Source organism: Pleurodeles waltl, chromosome 12, assembly GCF_031143425.1.
Source record: "Pleurodeles waltl isolate 20211129_DDA chromosome 12, aPleWal1.hap1.20221129, whole genome shotgun sequence".
Taxonomy (NCBI): Eukaryota; Metazoa; Chordata; class Amphibia; order Caudata; family Salamandridae; genus Pleurodeles; species Pleurodeles waltl.
Genome location: NC_090451.1, coordinates 686,820,487 through 686,844,216, shown reverse-complemented (window position 1 = coordinate 686,844,216; position 23,730 = coordinate 686,820,487). Strand labels below are relative to the sequence as shown.

The following is a 23,730-nucleotide window of genomic DNA, read 5'->3' as shown; positions in this document are numbered from 1 at the left end:
GGATTACCATACCCTTGTGGCTGTCCGAAGGAAGAGTTCTTACATGTACCTCCAGTTGTGAATAATATTGGATTCCGATGCCCTTGCGGTTGGAGTATGAAGAGCCCGGATATGCATCTCCAGTTCTGAATAATATTTGAATCCAATGCCCTCGCGGTTAGAGTATGAAGAGCCCGGCTATGCATCTCCGGTTGCGAATATTATTGGATTCCGATGCCCTTGCAGTTGGAGTATGGAGAGCCCAGCTATGCATCTTCGGTTGTGAATAATATTGGATTCCGATGCCCTTGCGGTTGGAGTATGAAGAGTCTGGATATGCGTCTCCAGTTGTAAATAATATTAGACTCTGATGCCTTGCAGTTGAAGTATAAAGAGCCCGGATATGTAACTCAAGTTGTGAATAGTATTTGATTCCGATGCCTTGTGGTTGGAGCATGAAGATCCTGGATGTGCATCTCCAGTTGTGAATCATTTTGGATTACAGTAGCATTGTAGTTGGGTGCAAGTTCTTGGATGTGCATGTTCAGTTATGAATGATTCTGAATTACCACCCTTGCGCTTGGACTGGAAAGAGCTTCAGTTTGGTAGTTAAAAAATGAATAATATTGGATTATGGTACCCTTGTGGTTTGGGTAGGAAGTGTTTGGATATGCAACTCCAATAGTGAATAATGTTAAATACACTGAGGTGTGGGGAAGAGAGATAGATTATAATCGGGATTAGAGTGCACCAGGTAATTGCAATTTCTTTGTATTAGGTAACTCTGGCCTTGTCTTGAGTCTGGCACTGCAGTGTTGGAGCCGTTACCCAATTTCCAATGAGTGACAGAGCTAATCTATGGTGTATGCTTTTATAATAGCCTCACTTGTAATCCAGAAACCAGATGCAAGACTGCAACAATCCGTGAGGCAAAAATTGCCTTTATGTCTGAATAGGCCATCTGATTAGACCGGATACACCGTTTTGGACATTTAGCGGTGCAGAGCAATGGTTGTGCGGTTGGACCATGTACGCCGATGTGTAAATGTTTGGACTGGATACACGGACGTGTGTAGATTGCATTAGACTGGAAGAGCACTATCACTACGTCTGCAGTTATCTATAAAGTGCTATGTTCACCCTCAGTGAAGGCTTCTGGGTGCTTTCCAGTCTGAGCTGAAAGCAGTGAGATTTCTCAGGAGGCCCGCAGGTGAAGCTTGCAACCTTGCCTGTCACCTACCCACCTGCTCAGGTGTGTGTGAAATGCCAGCAGTAGTTTCTACCTTCACAGAAGGTGGCCCGGTGATCCAGGGCTTAGAACCAGTCACTGGGGGCTCTCCTTACCCACTTGCTCTGCCTGACTGCCGACACAGCAAATACCAACCTGTCGCTGGGGTTCACGCACCTCTTGGCGATGGAGTGGCCACTTTTATTAGACAAGAAAGTAGGACGTTGTGGCAGATCCGCTATAAAATTGAGCTTGCCTGTTGATGGGCAGCTAGCACAGCTCTCTTGTTACACTGGGTCAGTATTTTTAAAGCAGAGGTGAGCCTGGCTGCAGCGCCCTAATATGTCTGGAGTTGGAGAAAAAACCCTGCACCTACCAGATTATAAAGATCAAGAGGCGAGTGAATCCAGGCATTCATGGTCACCCGAGAGAGATCCAGGGCTGGGCGCAGCCAGAGAAGCAGTTTAGGAAGAAATAAACTAGATGTTATCACCTTCGCAGCCTGAGAAGTTAAGCCGTGCAGGGCCAGTGCTCAGATGACACAGTGACTAGTCCCTCGAAGCGCCCAGGAAGGTGGTTGGCACTGGGGCATGTTTGGAGGGTACAGGGTGAAAAAAACATTCACCAGCCATCACCAGAACTCAGTCTCCAGTCATGGGCCTCATGCCACAGCATACTGTTCAGGTGTCTAAAGTTGTAACTCGTAGGCTGATAAGGTAACCCTTCAGGTAATGCACCTGTTGCAGAGATACATGTGTAACATACGCGTCAGAAATTTCAGTATCTGATAGAGACTTCTAGTTGCAGATTCCTTACCTTAGAATTTCCCCCTAGGCTTCAGACTGGATCTGGAGATTTTTCTTCGAGCAATACCCTTGCGCGTCGTTGGGTGGCGTCGGTCGACACCGCGGGCGTCCTTGGTGTCGTCGCTGTCATGACATCAGGAGTAGTAAATAGATGCTGCCTCAGCGCAGTGATTTCAGTTCTTTTCTTTCCGCGCCACGCGGTGATCCGGAGAGAGCTACCCTAGTCATTTTTTGACTGCTTCCAGCTTTTTGTTGTATTTGGTGAAGTTTTGGTGGGTCAAGGTGTCCCCGAAGACTGGATTTCAAACCTTGCGAGGACGGTCACCGCATGATGTTGGTAACGGATCCGTATCGGGTCTGTTTGTGGTGCCTGAAGTGCGACCACGACCTGAAATTGTGCTCCGAGTGCCAGGCCACGCATCCGAAGGCCTTGAGGGAGCAGTCCATCAAGCTTATGGCGGCCCGGTGCTCGACTCCACATTGGTCCCGGTCTCGCTCCTGGGGAAGGTCTCAAGACCATTCGCGGAGCCATCACCACTCATCATCCTCCTTCGACTTTACTCTGTCGCTCGGCTGAGGAGGAGCACCGATGCTCTAGGCCTCCGTCCTCAGAGCCTGCTTTTGGGTCCGCTTCACGTCTCACCGAGTTTCCAGGAGCCTTAGCGACCCCTGCCCAATGAAAGGAATTCTATGAGGCCATGCACCTCATTTTTAGGCAGTCTGACCCCGCTAAGGCACCTTCGGGCCCATGGGGTTCAGTTGGAAGACCTTGGAGTTCCGCTCTGGCCACTGAGGTCCCCTCCGGATCCGTACCAACGCCAGTCACACCATCAAGACTTTCCCTGGCACCAGTTTGACTGTCAACGCTCGTGATGTTGGCGGTGCCCACTATCAATGTCGACCCAATCCTGATCCCCGATGCCTCGGAGTCTGAACTTCTTCGATGGGGTCTATCACCCCAGGTTGGATTCTGACCCTTGTTCTTATGGGTATGAATGCGGGGAAGGATTGGAGGGGTCCCTGGACCCTTATGAACACCAGGATGATCCTACATGGACTGGGCACAGGAGTTAGGCGAGGCCAGTTGTCTGGATACCTCTTCAGATGCTGGCATGCTATCTCCTACTGTGGCTACGGTGGAGGGAGCTACTTTTTCCATGGTGGTCAGTATGGTGGCTGAGGACCTCAGCATTAAGCTGCCTACTGTTCATGTCTGGTCTAATCTCCTAACGGAGGTGCTTCAACCAGGGGCTTCCACCACTGAGCCTCTTCTTCCATTCAATGAAGCCCTCACTGATGTCCTTTTGGGTACTTGGTCCATACCCAACACAGGGGCTCCTATGAACAGGACATTTGCACGCTGCCATCGGCCAGCCCAGAACGACCCTAAGTTCCTGTCCCAACACACCACGCCTGAGAGCCGCTTTATCTGGGTAGGGAATCAAAATGACTGGACCAATTTGGGAAGAGGATGTTTTTTTTCTCCAGTCTAGTGCTGGGGTCCGTGAACACTGCAGGCCTTTTGCCTGTTATACTCACTCTGTGGCATATGGTCACGCAAGTCTTGCCGCAGATACAGGAGGAGGCCCGTTCTATCGTCTCCCAAGCTGTTACAGATGGGAGAGACGTGGCAAAGTTCACTATCCGATGTGGGCTGGACATGACCGACTCTCTGGGTAGATTGGTTGCGAGGACGGTGGCCTTGAGGTGCCACGCCTGATTGAGAACATCTAATTTCTCAGGGGATGTCCAACAGACCCATATGGACATGCCCTTTGATGGCATCCGTCTCTTTGGAGACAAGGCAGACTTGGAGCTTGAGAGTGTTGCACCTGGCCCTTTTTGCGGGGTCATCCCCAATCTTTTTGCCTCCTTCCTCCTATTTTTTCTGACCATTTTTTGTTGGCTTTAGGACTCTGGGCACTTTACCACTGCTAAACAGTGCTAAGGTGCATATCCTCTCTGTGTAAATTGTACTGTTGATTGGTTTATCCAAGACTGGCATATTTGATTTACTGGTAAGTCCCTAGTAAAGTGCACTAGAGTTGCCCAGGGCCTGTAAATCAAATGCTACTAGTGGGCCTGCAGCACTCGTTGTGCCACCCACATTGGTAGCCCTGTAAACTTGGCTGAGACCTGCCACTGCAGTGTCTGTGTGTGCAGTTTTAAACTGCCAGTTCGACTTGGCAACTAAACCTTCTCTTTTACTACATGCAAGGCACCCCTAAGGTAGGCCCTGGGTAGCCCCATGGGCAGGGTGCAGTGTATGTTTAAGGTAGGACAAATACTAGTCCGTTTTATGTCTTAACAGAGAACTACTGCTGAATCCGGTTCTCACAGGCAAGGCCTATCTCTGTCATACAGGGAGTGCAGAATTATTAGGCAAGTTGTATTTTTGAGGATTAATTTTATTATTGAACAACAACCATGTTCTCAATGAACCCAAAAAACTCATTAATATCAAAGCTGAATATTTTTGGAAGTAGTTTTTAGTTTGTTTTTAGTTTTAGCTATGTTAGGGGGATATCTGTGTGTGCAGGTGACTATCACTGTGCATAATTATTAGGCAACTTAACAAAAAAAAATATATACCCATTTCAATTATTTATTATTACCAGTGAAACCAATATAACATCTCAACATTCACAAATATACATTTCTGACATTCAAAAACAAAACAAAAACAAATCAGTGACCAATATAGCCACCTTTCTTTGCAAGGACACTCAAAAGCCTGCCGTCCATGGATTCTGTCAGTGTTTTGATCTGTTCACCATCAACATTGCGTGCAGCAGCAACCACAGCCTCCCAGACACTGTTCAGAGAGGTGTACTGTTTTCCCTCCTTGTAAATCTCACATTTGATGATGGACCACAGGTTCTCAATGGGGTTCAGATCAGGTGAACAAGGAGGCCATGTCATTAGATTTCCTTCTTTTATACCCTTTCTTGCCAGCCACGCTGTGGAGTACTTGGACGCGTGTGATGGAGCATTGTCCTGCATGAAAACAATGTTTTTCTTGAAGGATGCAGACTTCTTCCTGTACCACTGCTTGAAGAAGGTGTCTTCCAGGAACTGGCAGTAGGACTGGGAGTTGAGCTTGACTCCATCCTCAACCCGAAAAGGCCCCACAAGCTCATCTTTGATGATACCAGCCCAAACCAGTACTCCACCTCCACCTTGCTGGCGTCTGAGTCGGACTGGAGCTCTCTGCCCTTTACCAATCCAGCCACGGGCCCATCCATCTGGCCCATCAAGACTCACTCTCATTTCATCAGTCCATAAAACCTTAGAAAAATCAGTCTTGAGATATTTCTTGGCCCAGTCTTGACGTTTCAGCTTGTGTGTCTTGTTCAATGGTGGTCGTCTTTCAGCCTTTCTTACCTTGGCCATGTCTCTGAGTATTGCACACCTTGTGCTTTTGGGCACTCCAGTGATGTTGCAGCTCTGAAATATGGCCAAACTGGTGGCAAGTGGCATCGTGGCAGCTGCACGCTTGACTTTTCTCAGTTCATGGGCAGTTATTTTGCGCCTTGGTTTATCCACACGCTTCTTGCGACCCTGTTGACTATTTTGAATGAAACGCTTGATTGTTCGATGATCACGCTTCAGAAGCTTTGCAATTTTAAGAGTGCTGCATCCCTCTGCAAGATATCTCACTATTTTTGACTTTTCTGAGCCTGTCAAGTCCTTCTTTTGACCCATTTTGCCAAAGGAAAGGAAGTTGCCTAATAATTATGCACACCTGATATAGGGTGTTGATGTCATTAGACCACACCCCTTCTCATTACAGAGATGCACATCACCTAATATGCTTAATTGGTAGTAGGCTTTCGAGCCTATACAGCTTGGAGTAAGACAACATGCATAAAGAGGATGATGTGGTCAAAATACTCATTTGCCTAATAATTCTGCACTCCCTGTAGGTTTAAATGGGGGCTGACTTTGAATATCCTTAAAGTGCAGATTCCCTTTGAGAGCAGATAGAAATGTGGAGCTTAGGGCCTCTGAACTCACAATTTAAAAATACATCTTTTAGTGAAGTTGGTTTATAAATTGTCTGTTTGAAAATGCCACTTTTAGAAAGTAAGCATTTTTTGCTTAAACCATTCTGTGACTCTGCCTGTTTGTGAATTGTCTGTCTGGGTCAGTTTGACAGTTGGGCTGTTTTGCACCTCTCTCTAGACAGTGACACAAAGGGGGCGGGTGTAGCCTGCATATCCTGATGAGCCGTCAGAGCTAGAGGGGAGGGAGGAGTGGTCATTCACACCTGAAAGGACTGTGCCTGCCCTCACACAATGCAGTCTCCAACCCCTGGGTGTGTCTGTGGCCTGTCCTGGACAAGGAAGGGTCTGTCAAACACTTGAGACTTTGCTTTGAAGTTTGCCAACTTCAGAGGCAGAACTGGATATAAGAAGAAGACCCAAAACCCCAAACTTTCAGAATCTTGAATCAAGAGGAATATGTGCCAAGGAGAAGAGCTGAAGGAAGAGTACTGTCCCTTTGCTGGACTGGCCTGAAGTTGCTGCTTCTGCCTGAAAGGATTGCAAAGGGTGAACTTTGCTGTGAGTCCTGCTTGAGAAAGTGCTTGGAGTAGAGCTTGCGTCTTGTTGGAAGTCTCAGGGACACCAAAGACTTCAGTTTCCTCGACCTGCAGCACTGGGAACTGTGTGTTTTGTGCTGTTTAAGAGGCGAAACCACTGCGCCGCCGCCAAAGAAGCCGCTCGCCTGCACCATGACATCCCGACACCGCATGGAGTCGCATTGCCCCGCTTCGCACCGTGACCCTGATCTCACTGATGCCGTCATCGGACGACTTCGCCGAGCCGCTGCTCGCACCGCGACCTGTGGGTCCCACACTCCGGCATCACCTGCTCACACCGCAGCCTGGGCATCCCTGACGTCGCTGCCTGCACCGTGGCCTGTGAACACCGCTCGTGAGGTACACAAAGCACTGTCCCGTACCACACCGCAGCCCCGGTCCACCGATGCCACCATCATCGACTCCTGTGTCGTCACCAGGCATCTTGCCTGCACCGTTGCTTGTGGACAACGCTCGTGAAGGTCACGAAGCACCGTCCTATCCCGCACGGCTGGCTTGGGCATACCTATGACAGCCCTTCAGCAACGACAATGCTGCTGCCTGCACAGTGGCGTGGTGACACCGCACATCGCACCGCTCCGCTTCACACTGCAGCCCTGGTCTCACCGGCGCCGCTGAATGCCGCCACTGAGCCGCTCCCTGTACCGTGACCTGTGGGCACCGCACGTCACATTGTCCCACTTTGCACCGCAGCCCCGATGCCATCAACGCCAGCGCACCTGATTTCATCAGCCCAGAGTTCGATCCCCGAGGTGCGTGACTTCAAGAGCCCGACAATTCCCTCACAGACTCTGAAACCGACACCGCAACGCCGCTCACCGCGAGGATCCCGATGCCCTACAATTCCAAGGTATTGTTTGCGGGTCTTCCCGGCCCCGTAGCTGGCCTGCGACGCCGCAGCCAGCCTGCACTGTTGGTTTTGTTGCTCTCAACGCCGTGATAGCCTCAGGTGGAACTATCGACTTCAAGGAACTGTATTCTTGAGCTTAAATCTTACAAAAGTCATATCTTTAGCACTGTATGTTGGATTTTTATAGTTTTAGTCTTGTTTTACACAGATAAATATTGGCTATTTTTCTAAAACTGGTGAAGTGTCCTTTTGTAGTGTTTTCACTTGTTACTGTGTGTTATGTGCAAATGCTTTACACATTGCTCCTGAGATAAGCCTGACTGCATCTGCCAAGCTACTAAGGGGGTGAGCAGGGGTTATCTGAGCGGGTATCTCTCTTATCCTGACTAGAGTGAGGGTCCCTACTTGTACAGGGTTCAAACTGTCTGCTAACTAAAGACCCCATTTCTAACAGAGAGGTTCAAGGACTCCCGGGCTACGGCTCGGTCCCTCGGCTTTTCGACTGCCCCTCGTCCCTAACAGTCTGACTTTTGCATTTTTTTTGGTGCTCAAAAGGGGCTCCCTGTCACGTCCCTTTCCCAGGAACACATGCGGTTCTGCCCATGCATTGGCGGGACAGGAAACCAAAAGTGTGCCCTGTCTACCCCTGCCCGGGCTGCAGCCTCCAAACCCTCCTAGCCCGTCCCCCCACTCCGGACCAGTTGGCAGCAGGATTCGTCATCACCTGCCCCACTGAGATTCCATCACTACAGACAGGTGGGTTTTGTAGATCGTCCGAAGGGGCTACTCCCTCCCCTTCGAGTCTGCACCACCAGCCATGCCTTCATCATTTAGCCGTATACCGGAGGATCATTTGGCACTTCTCCGCCAGGAATTCATGGCTCTGTTGTCCAAGGGATCCATAGAAAGGGTCCCTGCGCCAGATGTAGGTTGTGGTTGTTACTCCCGTTACTTTCTGGTGCCCAAAAAGGACATGGGTTTATGTCCTATCCTAGACCTTCTGGCCCTCAATCTCTTCCTCAAGAAGGAGAAATTAAAAGTGCTCACCCTGGCTCAGGTCCTGTCTGCTTTGGACCCAGGAGACTCGATGGTAGCGTTGCATTTGCAGGACGCTTATTTCCATATCCCCATCTTGCCTGCCCACAGACGTTATCTACGATTTGTGGTTGGTCACAAGCACTTTCAGTTTACCGTGTTCCCCCAGAAAATCGTCTTCCACCCTCAGACTATGGCGTACTTCCTGCACACGCTGGGGTTCACTATAAACATGCCAAAGTCACACTTGACTCCCTCTCAGTTGCTCCCTTTCATAGGAGCTGTTCTGGACATAGAGTAGTTTTGGGCTTATCCTCCCGAAAAGTGAGTCCAGGATATTCGGGCTATGATTCCGATCTTTCAGCCTCTATCTTGGGTTTCGGTGAGAATGACTCTGAGGCTGCAGGGCATCATGGCCTCCTGCCTCCTGCTAGTGACACATGCTAGATTACATATGCGGGCTCTGCAGTGGGACTTGAAGTTCCAATGAGTGCTGCATCAGGGAAATCTCTCCGACACGATCCAGATATCGGAGGGGACTGCGAAAGACCTGCAGTGGTGGCTTTCGAATCAGCATTGGGTCAACGGCAGATCCCTCTCCCTTCCCAAACTGGATCTAGCCATAGTGACGGACGCATCACTTTTGGGATGGGGTGGCCACATTGGAGAGGTGGAGCTCATAGGCCTCTGGTCTCCGACAGAGTCTGGACTCCATATCAGTCTTTTGGAGCTCCGGGCGATCAGGCTTGCATTGAAAGCATTTCTTCCCTCTCTCAAAGGGAAAGTTGTGCAAGTGTTCACGGACAACACTACTGCCATGTGGTACTGGAACAAACAGGGCGAGTAGGGTCCTGGACCCTGAGGCGCTGCGCCTCTGGACATGGCTGGCACTTCGGGACATCACCCTGGTGGCTCAACATCTGGTGGGGCTCCCTGAACGCCAGAGCACACAAACTCAGCCGTTGATTTGTAGCCGATCACGAATGGCATCACCATCCAGAGGTGGCGCAAGGTCTCTTTCAGCAGTGGGGAGAGCCTTGGTTAGATCTGTCTGCCTCCATAGAGAACACGCAATGTCTGCTGTTTAGCACGATGGAGTTTCCAACGCAGCACTTGCTCGGCGGTGCTTTTTGTCTTGAGTGGACCTCCGGCCTCCTTTACACCCTCCTGCCTATAGCACTTCTGTCCAGAGTTCTCAAGATGACCAAGAACGACCAGGCCCAACCAATCTTGTTGGCTCCGGCTGGGCACAGAGAGTATGGTATCCAGAGCTACTGAGCATGGCCACCGATCCTCCACTCTAGACTGCCCCTTCGGGAGGATCTTCTGTCGCCGCAACAGGGGATGGTTCTCCACCCGAACCTGTCCAATCTCCACCTTCATGCGTGGGGATTGAGCAGTGGCAGTTGACGGCTTTTGACCTTCCACCCGAAGTCTGTGATGTAATCTTGGCAGCCATGCGTCCCTCCACCAAAACGGTACCCGCCTGTCGGCATAAATTTGTGGCATGGTGTACAAACAAATCTGTTCATCCCCTCTCTGCTCCTCTATCTGAGGTTCTTTTGTTCATTCTTTCTTTGGCCCAGCTGGGATCTGCTTTGGACACCCTAAATGTTATTTATCGCTATCTCAGCCTTTCTTAGGTTGCCTGATCAGCCTTCACTCTTTAAGTTTCCTATTGTTAGTAGATTCCTTAAAGGTCTCACCCATTTATTTCCTCCCATTCTGTTTATCATGCCTCAGTGGGGCCTCAATCTTATCCTTACTTACTTAATGTGTGCTCGCTTTGAGCCGTTGCACAATTGTCCCTTACAACTCCTTACTTTCAAAACTGTATTTCCTGTTGCCATCACTTCTGCTCGCGGAGTGAGTGAGGTTCAGGCTCTATCTTCTAAGCCCTCATTTTTGTCTGTTTCCCCTTACAAAGTGGTGTTAAGCACTAGGGCTTCATTCCTTCCCAAAGTTGTTACACCTTTTCATGTAGGCCATTCCATCACTTTGCCTACTTTTTACACACCTCCACGTCCTTCTCATGAGGAGGAGAGACACTCCACTGCCTGGATCCAAAAAGAGCATTGGCGTTCTATCTCAATCGTACTAAAGATTTCCGGGTGGACGATCAACTCTTTGTGGGATATGTGGGTGCGAAGAAAGGGAAGGCGGTGCAAAAACGTACCATCTTGCGATAGGTCCTTCTTTGAATCAGTATGTGCCACGCTTTGGCAAATAAGCAACCCCCTGAGGGCTTGCGTACTCATTCCACCAGAGCAACTGCTCCTTCCACAGCGTTAGCACACAGAGTTCCTGTCCTGGATATCTGCCAGGCAGCAGTGTGGGCATCCCTGCACATGTTTACTAAACATTACTGCCTGGACAGTCCGGTCCGTAGGGACAACTAATTTGGTTGTTTGGTTCTGCAGGGCTTCCTAGTATTATCTTGGTTCGTAGCCCACCTCTGAGGATGGCATTGCTTGGGTATCTATTCTAAAGTAAGGAATCTGCAACTAGAAGTCCCTATCGGTGTACAAGTTACTTACCTTTGGTAACGATATATCTGGTAGAGACCTATTCTAGTTGAAGATTCCTTACCGACACACCCATCCTCCCCGCTTGCGAACTGATTTCCAGGGGCAGGGCTTCCCTATTCAGGGCCTTAGCTCTTGCGCACCAATTTCAGTGTTCCTCGCGGCTCTGTGCTTTGGCGTGGGAAGTTGTGAAAAGAAACTGACGTCACCGCACTGAGGCAGTGTCTATGTACCACTCCCGACATCATCACGGCGACTACGACGCCAACGATGCACGCAGAGTCGACCATCGTCACCTAACGAGGTGCAAGGGTATTGCTCGAAGAAAAATCTCTGGATCCAGTCTGATGCCTGGGGGGGAAATTATAAGGTAAGGAATCTGCAACTAGAATATGTCTCTACCAGATATACTGTACCGAAGGTTAAGTAACTTGTACTTCTAGTAAAGTGGGCGAGTTAATGCATCTGCTCTAGAATTGTAGGTATGATTTGTAGGTCTCTGATTAAAATCCCAGCAGGGCAGATGCCCCCTAAACCCACTCAAACGAATGGTACAGTGCCTATTACTTATATCTCTACTGGAAGGCATCAGGGACGCTTTCAAGTGTTTTATACAGCAGAGTTTATAATACTGTGTGTGTTGAGGGTACCTGAGGAAGAAGCCGTGGTTCCTTCATTGGGGGAATATTCACCAGTAAAACAACGAGAGATGTGTTTACAGAAGCATAGACACACAAACTCTATAAAAAGTAGAAAAAATTCAACAACAAGCATGTGCAATGCACTAGGGTCTCGCATTTGTCGGAGTTACAGCTGTTCACAGTTGTAAACTCCCAACTGGATTTTTCTTGCATTAAAAGAAAAAAACAGCGCAATCGCGCTGCTACAGTTCACACGTAATAATACCTATCGGCAAAAGTGCAATTATGAACGTAACCGGCAAAAGTGCAATTAACTGTGTAACAAGGTCGATAGTGCGAATCGCTCGACCTCTGCCCAGCGAGATGGCGCTGCGAAATAGAGAAAAAGTAGTCCACAAACCCAGCGAGCCTCGCATGTTTTCTGTACTTGGTCGCTGCGCTCGAGGAGGGCTACCCACCGGAAAAGGCATGGTGTATGCGTGCCTTCCACTAATCAAAAGAAGCGGATTCTAACAGGCAAGCCAACTTGCCAATGAAAGACACTGACGTGATGTCGACGGGGCTTCTTGCCCTTTTCTAATACCTAAAGCGTCTTGCTAGCGATGCAGGCTTGACCCTAAAAAGGGAGGGGGTAATTGTGCAGTATCGCTTCCTGTGCTCCCGCTTTATTATCAAACGAATGCTATCCTGCATATCCTTTGGTTTTATCGACCTCGGGAGGATGACAGACTTGGTTTGCTCCCAGCAGGATTCCAACTTGCGACCAGCAGGTTGTACACGGATCTCTGAAGCAAAGTGCATTTACTCGATGAGCTGACTTGGCAGAGAAGTGAGCCCTTATACTATTGGGGGCATTAATTCACTAAGCTGGCCTGCTGGGGTTGGGTCTGCCAGGGACACTCGGATGTGCTCAGCAGGCGCATCACCCCGCTGAGCTATCTGTGATGCGTCCTTTGGACACACTGTGCCAAGGAGGCTGTTCCTTCATCGGGTGGGTGTGGTGCCAGAGGCGATGTGAGGTCGCTGGTTACATGGAGAAACCTCCAGACACTTCCAGAGGAGCGCTTCCAGCTGTGATGACGTATCCGGGAGAGGGAGGGGACCCAGCAATCCTTTCCAGATGTCTGCAGCAGGCAGTGTCGAGCCTCAGAGGAGGCCGTGTACTGAGGCTCGCGGCCTCTGCTGGAGCGACGTCCAGGCCGGGTGCATTCCTTGCCGCCATGGCTGGGGTGGTGCAGGCGGGGGCGTAGCTTGGGTGAGGGGGGGACTTTGGGCTGTTATACCCGCACAATACGTTTTTTCTTCTAAATAGTTGGCTACGGGTGCTTTCAGTCGGGTATTTGTGCAAAAGTCCTCAAAAATATTGTTTGTTTGACAGAATATTGTGTTTTCTATCCTAGTACTCCTACCTAAGTGCTTTCCTCTCCCTGTGTCCCCGGCCCCTCTCGTGTGCCTCCATCTCACTGACCGAGCTGCGCCCCTGGTTGCGGGCGCCGTGAGTTGCTGCGGTGTCCTGCGGGGCTGCAGGAGGGCTCGCGCAGGCCCTGTGCTCGCCGCCGCTCCGGGCCTCAGTGCCCTGCACTCCAGGCAAAAATGCTATTAAATGCGTTTCCCCCCCTGTGTGGTGCTTCGCCTACAGAGCATTTGTTGAGTCTTTCTCCGTTATTTGATGCCATCTGAAAAAGCTGGTGTGCTAGACTCGCAGCCCACGCAGTTAATTAACCCTTTGTGGGTTTCCCCTCCGTGCAGCACTCATTACATACAGCAAGTGAGCTGGACCCCGAGGGCCGGCCGGTGGTGAGGGCCAGCCTCTGGTGTCTTGAAGTGCGGCATTAACGGCGCCTGAAGTGGCTGTCTCTTGCTTTTGCCAGAAGCCACTGTTCGCGCCACCGAACTGCTCGTCGGGGAAACTTTTTTCAAAGTTCAAAAGCTGCCTGGTTTGTCCTTGAAAATAAAAGACCCCATCGTCTGGCTCCTGCGAGTTTCTCCAGCCCTCCACCAGAGCGGGGTACCACAGCTTAATTTATGATCGAATGAGTGCCGGAGCCCGTAGCTCTGCTCGGAAGCCCGTGGCCTGTGCAATTAAACGTGGGCCGTGACCTCACATCATCCTCTGTGTTTGCGCCATCTTTACTTTCTGTTTTCTGCCTTTGAGCCTCACAGCGCAGCCAGGAGCACCGTAGGCACTCAGGTTAGCAGAGAATATAGCCCAACTTCTATTCAGGAGTGATTACAATAATACGTATACATATAGATAGATTTTTTCGGAGAATGTCAACCACTTGGGACAGAGAGTGATCATTGTTTAATGATTGCACGGTGGAGCATAAAGACAATCATGGAAACATTCCACAAATTGGGCTTCCCCCTAAATCTGAAGAAATCATCCCCAGTACCAGAGCGAGACGAATTATTTGGGAACAAGGCTAAAACCCCAGGGAGGCAAAGTCATTCCCAGACACCGAGATAAACCTGGGACTCACTGAGCAAACTCACCTTTTCCAAAAGGGGGCAAGCTCTGATAGGACAGTGGGTGAACTAATGAGCGTGATGCCATCATGCATAATCCCCCATGCCAGATTACATATGAGGCCACTCCAGGAATGGCTACAATGCAATGGTCACGGGCTCCCAGGAGTTGGGAGGATTTAATGGCAGAGAAGGTGCAAAGGGAAGATACTATAGTGAAACTTAAAAAAATACCTCAGTGAGAAAACCTTTCAACGAACTCCCTGGTAACCATCACAGAAAATGCATCTCATACAAAAGGGGGGGGGGGCACACATGGGAAAACTAAACTATCCTGGAATAGAAGCAGTAAAACATATAAACAAGCTGGAGTTGAAGACCGTTTTCTTGGCTGTAAGGGACGTCCAGACACAAATCGGGGAAAAACGACTAGATACATACAACACAGCCTCACCATTTTACTTATAAAAAAGAGGAGAACAAGGTTGCATCCACTGTCTCGGCTAGCACAGTGTAAGGAAATGCCTCCTTGGCATGGTTACCCCCTGACTTTTTGCCTTTGCTGATGCCAAGTTATGATTGAAAGTGTGCTGAGGACTGCTAGCCAGGCCCCAGCACCAGTGTAGTTTCCCTAAACTGTACCTTTGCTTCCACAATTGGCATGGCCCTGGCACTCAGATAAGTCCTTTGTAACTGGTACACCTGGTAACAAGCGCCCTGATGCCAGGGAAGGTCTCTAAGGGCTGCAGTATGTCTTATGCCACCCTGGGGACCCCTCACTCAGCACATGCACACTGCCTCACAGCTTGTGTGTGCTGGTGGGGAGAAAATGACTAAGTCGACATGACAATCCCCTCATAGTGCAATGCCAACCTCACACTGCCTGTGGCATAGGTAAGTCACCCCTCTAGCAGGCCTTACAGCCCTAAGGCAGGGTGCACTATACCACAGGTGAGGGCATATGGGCATGAGCACTATGCCCCTACAGTGCCTAAACAAAACCTTAGACATTGTAAGTACAGGGTAGCCATAAGAGTATATGGTCTGGGAGTTTGTCAAACACGAACTCCACAGCACCATAATGGCTACACAGAAAACTGGAAGTTTGGTATTAAACTTCTCAGCACAATAAATGCACACTGATGCCAGTGTACAATGTATTATAAAATACACCCAGAGGGCATCTTAGAGATTCCCCTGAAAACATACCCGACTTCCAGTGTGGGCTGACTAGTTTTGCCAGCCTGCCACACACCAGACATGTTGCTGGCCACATGGGGAGAGTGTCTTTGTCACTCTGTGGCCAGGAACAAAGCCTGTACTGGGTGGAGGTGCTTCTCACCTCCCCCTGCAGGAACTGTAACACCTGGCTGTGAGCCTCAAAGGCTCACCCCTTTTGTTACAGCACCACAGGGTATCCCAGATAGTGGAGATGCCCGCCCCTCCGGCCACTGCCCCCACTATTGGCGGCAAGGCTGGAGGAGATAATGAGAAAAACAAGGAGGAGTAACTGGACAGTCAGGACAACCCCTAGGGGGTCCTGAGCTGAGGTGACCTCTGCCTTTAGAAATCTTCCATCTTAAGTTTGGAAGATTCCCCCAATAGGATTAGGGATGTGCCCCCTCCCCTCAGGGAGGAGGCACAAAGAGGGTGTAGCCACCCTCCAGGATGGTAGCCATTGGCTACTGCCCCCCAGACCTAAACACACCCCTAAATTTAGTATTTAGGGGCACCCCAGAACCCAGGAAATCAGATTCCCGCAACCTGAACCAAGAAGAAGGACTGCTGACCTGAAAGCCCTGCAGAGACGACGGAGACAACTGCTTTGGCCCCAGCCCTACCGGCTTGCCTCCTGACTCGAATAAAACTGGAACAGCAACGCATGCGAAAGGGACCAGTGACCTCTGAAGCCTCAGAGAACTGCCCTGAACTAAAGGACCAAGAAACTCCTGTGAGCAGCAGCTCTGCTCAACTACAGCAACAGCTTTGCAACTTTTTTGCAACTTTTAAAGACCTCACTCTTCCCGCTGGAAGCGTGAGACTTCACACTCTGCACCAGACGACCCCGGCTCGAGCTCCAGAGAACCAACACCACATGGAGGACTCACAGGCGACTGCGACCTTGTGAGTAGCCTGAGACGACCCCCCTGAACCCCCACAGCGATGCATGCAGAGAGAATCCAGAGGCTCCCCCTGACTGCGACTGCCTGTAACAAGGAACCCGACGCCTGGACCAAACACTGCAGCCGCAGCCCCCAGGACCAGAAGTAACTGAACCTCAGTGCAGGAGTGACCCCCAGACGACCCTCTGCCTAGCCAAGTCAGTGGCTGCCCGAGAGGCCCCCTGTGCCCTGCCTGCCCCCGGGTCCCTCCATTGAATCCTATACAAAACCCGTATCCTGCGTTGCACACTACACCTGGCCGCCCCTATGCCGCCGAAGGTGTGTTTTGTGTGCCTACTTGTGTCCCCCCCCCCCCCCCCCCCCCCCCCCAGTGCTCTACAAAACCCCCTGGTCTGCCCTCTGAGGACTTAGTTACTTACCTGCTGGCAGACTGGAACCGGAGCACCCCTGTTCTCCATAGGCGCCTATGTGTTTTGGGCACCACTTTGACCTCTACACCTGACCGGCCCTGAGCAGCTGGTGTGGTAACTTTGGGGTTGCCTTGAACCCCCAACAGTGGGCTGCCTATTTCCTGGAACTTAGACTTGTAAGTGCTTTACTTACCTGACAAACTAACCATTACTTACCTCCCCCAGGAACTGTTGATTTTTGCAGTGTCCACTTTTAAAATAGCTTATTGCCATTTTAACTAAAACTGAGTATGCTATTGCTCTAATTCAAAGTTCCTAACTTACCTGTGTGGAGTACCTTGCATTTTATGTATTTACTTCAAATCTTGAACTTGTGGTTCTAAAAATAAATTAAGAAAATATATTTTTCTATATAAAACCTATTGGCCTGGAGTAAGTCTTTGAGTGTGTGTTCCTCATTTATTGCCTGTGTGTGTACAACAAATGCTTAACACTACCCTCTGATAGCCTACTGCCCGACCACACTACCACGAAAAAGAGCATTAGAATTATCTAATTTTGCCACTGTCTTACCTCTAAGGGGAACCCTTGGACTCTTTGTACACTATCTCCTACTTTGAGATAGTATATACAGAGCCAACTTCCTACACTCAGGTTATAAGGAGTTGGGCTGTTCAGAAAAGAATAACACCAACAGACGTGTACCTACCAGGGATTCAAAACACTTGAGTCCGACAGGCTAGGCTGACAATAAGCGTCTCACATGAATGGAAACTAAAACCTCAAATAGTGGAGAGAAGTTTACAAAAATGGGAAAACAGCATAAGTCTTCGCAACACAGGGGAATTCAAAATTCCAAATCTTCTGATACAAGTACCTGCACCATTTGTCGCATAAGAATGCCCTGTTGAAAGTCTAGTCAGGGAAATGTTCTCCCAGTCCTGTTAATACTGTTGGTGTTAGACAGCTGCAGACAAAAAACCTCTATGTGCCAGACATATATGGTTCCCAGAAATGCTCTAAATAACACAAGGTAGAATGATGAGGCTATCAGCTCCTCAGGACTTGATACCAGACAGGGTGGCCTGGTATATCACCTGAAGCCAGCCACTCTCAGACTAGCAGTTGGCTCATGCTGGCCAGGAGCTAGGTCTTCTATGGCTCTCTGTGCAAGGTGCAGGTACCCAAAGAGAAGCCAAAAGGTCTATCACACTGAAGTGCTACACTGAATTGGAACAGGTTCATACACCGGTGCAACTAGGTGGAACTTAGGAACAATTGGACCAGAGGCGCTACTGTTTATTAAGTCCCTCACCCATCTGCTAATGAAGGTCTGTCATGCGCCTAATTTAAAGAACACTTCTCAGCTATAGTGGCCTATACAAGGGGTACCATAGAAAGAGGTTTCTTCAACACATCTGTGATCAAGAGGTTTCTAGAAGTGGCACAAAAAGTAGCTAAGCCAAGGTCAGAACCCACATTACTATGGAATGTAAACACAGTGCTAATAAACATAGTGAAGCTTAAGCATAAAGTAAGACCTAAGTGGTACAGAGGACAAACCCATAATCTCTGCCAAAAGTAATTTCAGGTTTTCATGTCATCAAAGCTATACAGCTACCAGCTTTTTTTTTTCTTTCCCAAAAACCAACATTACAGGCAGAATCAGCTCTGCATATGCTGTATGTCAGAAGGGCGGTCAGGTACTACGTGCAGGGAACAAGCCAGATCAGAAAGGAAAACCTGTTTTTTTTAATCTCATTTGCACTGGAAAGCAAAAGTTCACCAGTCACCCAAGGGGACTATTTCAAGATGGAGCAAACAATCCAGGCGTGCTGCATGGCCAAAAGCTAAGAGTGCACTCTACAAAGGAAAAAGGAGTAACACTGGCATTCGTATCTAATGTATCTATAAATAACATGTGTGTGGCGGCCATATGGTCTTACGTACACATTTTCATAAAACGTTACTGGTTGGCTATCCAAACAAACATGAAGGCACTGGTGACACAGTATTAAATGACCTGTTTGCAAATATAAACTCATTTCAGCTCAGCCTTCCAGAAGGGTAGAATATCGATACATAATCGATGAACAGCATGTGATCGATAGTTATGCTTCAATTCAAGATAGTTACTTAGGAGTAGTTGTGGGAAGCTGGCCTGGAGTGTGGTGGACACCTATGGTGTTTGCACCTCATACCAGGTCCAAGCAACCCCTGTTAGTGAATGAAGATAGTCTCTAGGAAGCCAGGGCTCTGTAGTGGTAGCTGTGGTGAGCAGCCACGACTTATCTGGGAGGAGCGCAAGGAACTACACAGTGTTGCAAAAATAAGGTTACTTTATTACAGTATCACCGAACTAGATTACTTATAGGCAGTCCCCCAACTGGAGGTAAGTACACACTATATATACACGTAAGCATTAGGAGTTAGCATAGAAAAACAACAAGCATTGGCAAGAAATAGACGAAAATAGCGAGTGCCCCATCAGGGGTGCAAACCATAGACTAAAATAGTGGAATACAAAGTGAAGTCCCCCACCCAAGAATGTGGAATAGTTAGAAGGGTGCTGGGAGAACTTGGGACCCCCAAAGGTGAGTATCTAGGTGACCCCCAGCGACCAGGAGAGCAGCAGTAAGTTATCTGGTCTTCCCAAAAGTCTAACAAGGGTAAAGGACGGGGCACCAAATTTGGTTTCGCCCAGGGAACTCACTGAGCAAAGGCCAGCTCTGATTACACTACATCCGAGCTTTCGGTACCTCGGAGAGGATCGCCTCCATGTTCCTGGGCCATGTGAAACTTATCCAACTTGTGTGAAGTGGATTTCCACCCGCATCCTTTACAAGCTGTGTACCCACCCTGGCACGTCAGCTGAGCTCTGCCCCAGTACCACCCCATGCAGAAGAGGTTCTTCCTCCTCAATAGACTCGCGGCCGAGGCTTGCTCCCAGTGTAATGGCTTTACTGTAACCCAATCACCAGCTGCCCCTGCGGTACAGATCCCGGCACTTTCCCATTGGTGCTCACTCGGAGCTCGTAGTTGTGCCCCTCTGTGACGTGGCAGCCGAGCACCCGTGGCAACTTTGAATGCAAATGGTCAATCGTCCGTGAGTTTGTCTTACACTGAAGCAGGTACCACAGCCTGCAGCTGGCTCACGTCTCCATTCCAAACGCTGGAGGACAGCGCCACCTAGCGGACATATTAGAGTTCGGTGAGAGCAAAGAAGAATGCGGTCCTTCCTTGTGCCAGCGGCCTGCTGGTGCACCCGCCGCTGGCAGCTCGTTGGATGGTGGTGCCAGTGAAGTCTGAACTCCGAAGAATAACCACCATGTTGGTGCAGTGGGCACTCGCATAGTGTAGGCCGTCAATACTGCTGATGCTGTAGCGCACGGCCACGTGCGCTGGTAAAGGTTTGTTGTACTCAAAGGCTGATCACTATTTGCACGGTGATGGAGGCTGGAATGCTTAGAGGTGATATACCGACGTGTGATTTACTCTTATTTATTTGCAATCTTATATAGCACGAACTAGACCCAGAGAGGGGCATCGGAGCGCTTTACATGGCTTAACGAACCTGCAAATTAACCAAGATACAATGGAGTATTAGCTAAAAAAACATAATTAAAGTCCGAATTAATTGATTAGGTAGGAGGGTGTTGTTGTGAGAGTAGGCTTTTCAGTTCCTTTTTTAAAAGGATATGCAAAGGGATTGTCATTATGGCGTTTGGGATGGCATTGCAGATTTTGGGGGCGCACCAGAGAGGGATTGCTTTAAAGTTCTCGGGGGCAATGACGTACAATGTAAAAACACCTCCTGCTGTGATATCAGTCTAGCTTTCAGGCTGCAATAAAAACATCAAGATAACTCTTGTGAATAACGTTGCTGCCAGAGAGAATGAGATGGAGTATTATCTAGTGACAGTTTTGATCTGCTAAAGTAGCGTAGAGGGTTAGGATGCCTGCTGCTAAGAACACGGACCGTGCAGATCTGTATTTTATGTGGATAGCTGAGTGGATTACTGCTTTTGTCAAAGAGTTTTTTGTTTGTTGCCGCAGTTCATCTGATACAACTCTAATATAGAACAGTGACTCTTACGAACTGTCATCAAAGAGCTGCATGCAAACTGCATAAAATAGCTGAGGACGTAATGTTTTTCCCCCCCAGCTTTTGAGCCTTTATTCCCAATGTTGCTGAAAAGAGTTTGTTTGGCTAGATATACATACTTGTTGGTAAAGCCAGCCTTTATAATTTCTTTAAAACAAATGCAATTTATGTAAGAGAGAGACTCTGGAGAGATGAGGGGCTCTTTTGGCCAATGGTAGCGAGGGAAACCGAGGAGGAGGTCATGGGAGGGTGCCAAAAATGATTGTCGCACTGGCGAACACCAGTGCTACAGCCGGCCCTGTGGGTAACATCCTTTTAATAGTACATCACACTGCTGGGGTCACTGACAGAAGGAGGAGAAGTCCCTCTGTTCCCTGATTAAAAGAGCAGTCAGGCCACAAAGGGGATTACAGGGGTGGTTGTTGGACCTCATTAGATGCTGCAGCGCACAGTCTCACCCTGTTACAGATTCTCTCCAGAGTTCATACACACAGAGGGCTCCCAGTTTAAGATACTCAGTGCTGTTTCTTCTGCGAGACGGGCTGCAGCGCACACGGAGTCTTAGGCACTGACGAGTAACTGGTTGGAGTGGGCAGTGAACCATTGTCTCTTTCTTTTACAGCTGCAGTTAAACTACCTGGGCAACTATGTCCCGAATGGCTGGACGTATGAGGGCGGCTGCGAGGTCTGCAGCGACGGGCTGCTGGATATGTCGGAAGTGGAGGTAGGAGTAAGGGATGGGCAGGCTGCCACTAACAGTTTGAAATAGACTCAAAGTCCAAGCCAGTGTACACCTCTAGCTACACTGCTTTGTTTCTTTCTTACTCCACCACTGCATTTCCAAATGGGATCCTGTGTAACGTCCTCACTAGAGCTAACCGCGCCTTCCGTGCGCTTTCATACCATACCCTGCGATGTAAGGGTGACTCCCACACGACCCCTGGTGAGACTGCACACTGCATCATCCTACCCAGAGCTATCTGTGCCTTCAGCAGCTCTGCATGCCACACACTGCAGTGCTGTGCCCTTCTGGGATATAAACATAGGTCTAGTACCATTCCCTCACATCAAACATCACAAATTAGGTCACATCCTCACTGTGTGTGTGTATATATACAAATACCAAGAATGCAAAATGGCTCACTTGATAATGTGCTGCAAACCTTTGCATCGTCCTCGCTTGACTCAACATGATTCACCTCTTATGCACCGCGGGTCTCCTCCTCACACCACACATCTTTGATAGTTGGGAGCCCCTTTCCGGGTTGTAATTAACAGCCCTACCATCATATTTGGTGATTGCCAACCCTTCCCAGTTTGGCATTAAGCTCCAGCTGCTCCCTTCCTGTTTGATAACTGGCAGCCATCTCCCTTTAAATGATAGTTAAGCTTCCAACCTCAACCCTTCCCGTGGGAGTGGTAACAAGTCAGGAACTACAGTAATTCCATTGAAGCTTGTAGTTTGTGACTGTGCTGACCATTTAGGAGTTGTGTTTTCTTTGAAAGGTGGGAGAGTGTGAAGGAGGGGGGTCAGTCACTGATGGAACAAGTGAATTATTCTTTGGTGTTGTCCAGTGAACAGTGTTTCATTGTTCTCTTGTTGCAGGAGGACATGCTCCCCCAGGTGCTCTTCGGGGTCTTCATTGAGCAGCCCACGCCATTTGTGCCGGAGTTCTTTGAACGACTGATGACCATGGACTATCCACCCAGTAAACTGCGACTCTTCGTTCACAACAGTGTAGGTATCTAGTGCACGGCTTCCTCTCCGGCAGCTTACCTTGTATCGGGTAGTTACAGACCGCTCCTCCAAACTACTGAGCATTGAGAGTCATGAAATGTTTTGAAAGTATGAGAGTTGTCGTCATTTACAGAAACTTGAGTCTGCTAACCTTAAGAAGTAATCAGAGCTATTGATATGTCCCTCACGTGCACCATCTTTACTACAGTTGTGTCGAAGACAACCCACCATAATCAAGTAAAGAAATGCCACTTACTACCCATAAAGACCTATACAGGATGCTCAGCTGTCACCTAGTAATATCTTCAAAATCTACAAGTCACAATGTGGTTAATCCTAGGCGATTAAGTCCAACACATACATTACATTGCACTTCTTCATGACCAAAAGCATCATCCATGTAATATGGTTCTATAAATAAAACCCACTTACACGAGGATAGGCTATAGCAAATAATGGTATTCATATTCTCGGTTTAGTCCGTACTGTACAATTCCACTTTGCCATACATTGTCTTGTGGAAAGTTCCCTGTTGTCGCCTCTCGTGTTATTAGGATTAAAGTCCATACCATAAAAATTGAAAAGGTTCTCCACCGCTAACTGTACGGTTATGTGATGCAAGCGGCTATGAATTATCCTTAGTCCTACATTCTTTAATATGTTCCCTAATTTGAAGTCTGAACTCTCTCTATGTACTTCCCACATAGATATTATTACAACCACAAATAATTACATAAACCACATACTTGGTACAAGAATTGATAAAATGTCTAATTTTATATTTTATGTGTCCTACCAGGATGGGCACACTAAGTATTTAGTTATGTAATTATTTGTGGTTGTAATAAACCCTCCAGGTGTCGCTAATGATGTCTCCCCTGTTCGTTAACCACTCCAGTGGGAAGAGCAGTATTGAGGTACTTGGTTGAGTGTGGTAGGATCAGAAACGAGAAATAGGTGCTGACTGTTGTAAAGGATGGGTACTCTCACCGTATCAAGGTCCCTTCATCACTGCCTAATCCAGCAAAATCTGCTTCAAAATCCCAACTATCATGCAAGAGTAATTCGGACAGCAAACTATGCATGTCACTGGCTGCAACACAGTTTCTTTTGTGGTGGAGCTAGAGAGCAAATCTAGTTCTAGGAGTTCCTTTTCAGCAGGACTATCCAGCCTCAATTAATGTGACGTGCTTCTCTTTCAGGACGATGAGCTTACCT

The 23,730-nt window shown here is 48.7% G+C and overlaps 1 protein-coding gene across 1 annotated transcript in view; it reads left to right on the top strand.

Moving 5' to 3' along the window:
• Window positions 1-23,730, top strand: part of PLOD3 (procollagen-lysine,2-oxoglutarate 5-dioxygenase 3) — a 179,745-nt gene that overhangs the window by 104,185 nt on the left and 51,830 nt on the right. Inside the window, exons 8-9 of the mRNA XM_069218723.1 lie at window positions 21,397-21,498; window positions 22,381-22,512. Coding sequence (XP_069074824.1) covers window positions 21,397-21,498; window positions 22,381-22,512 — 234 coding nt within the window. The remainder of the gene's footprint in view (window positions 1-21,396; window positions 21,499-22,380; window positions 22,513-23,730) is intronic.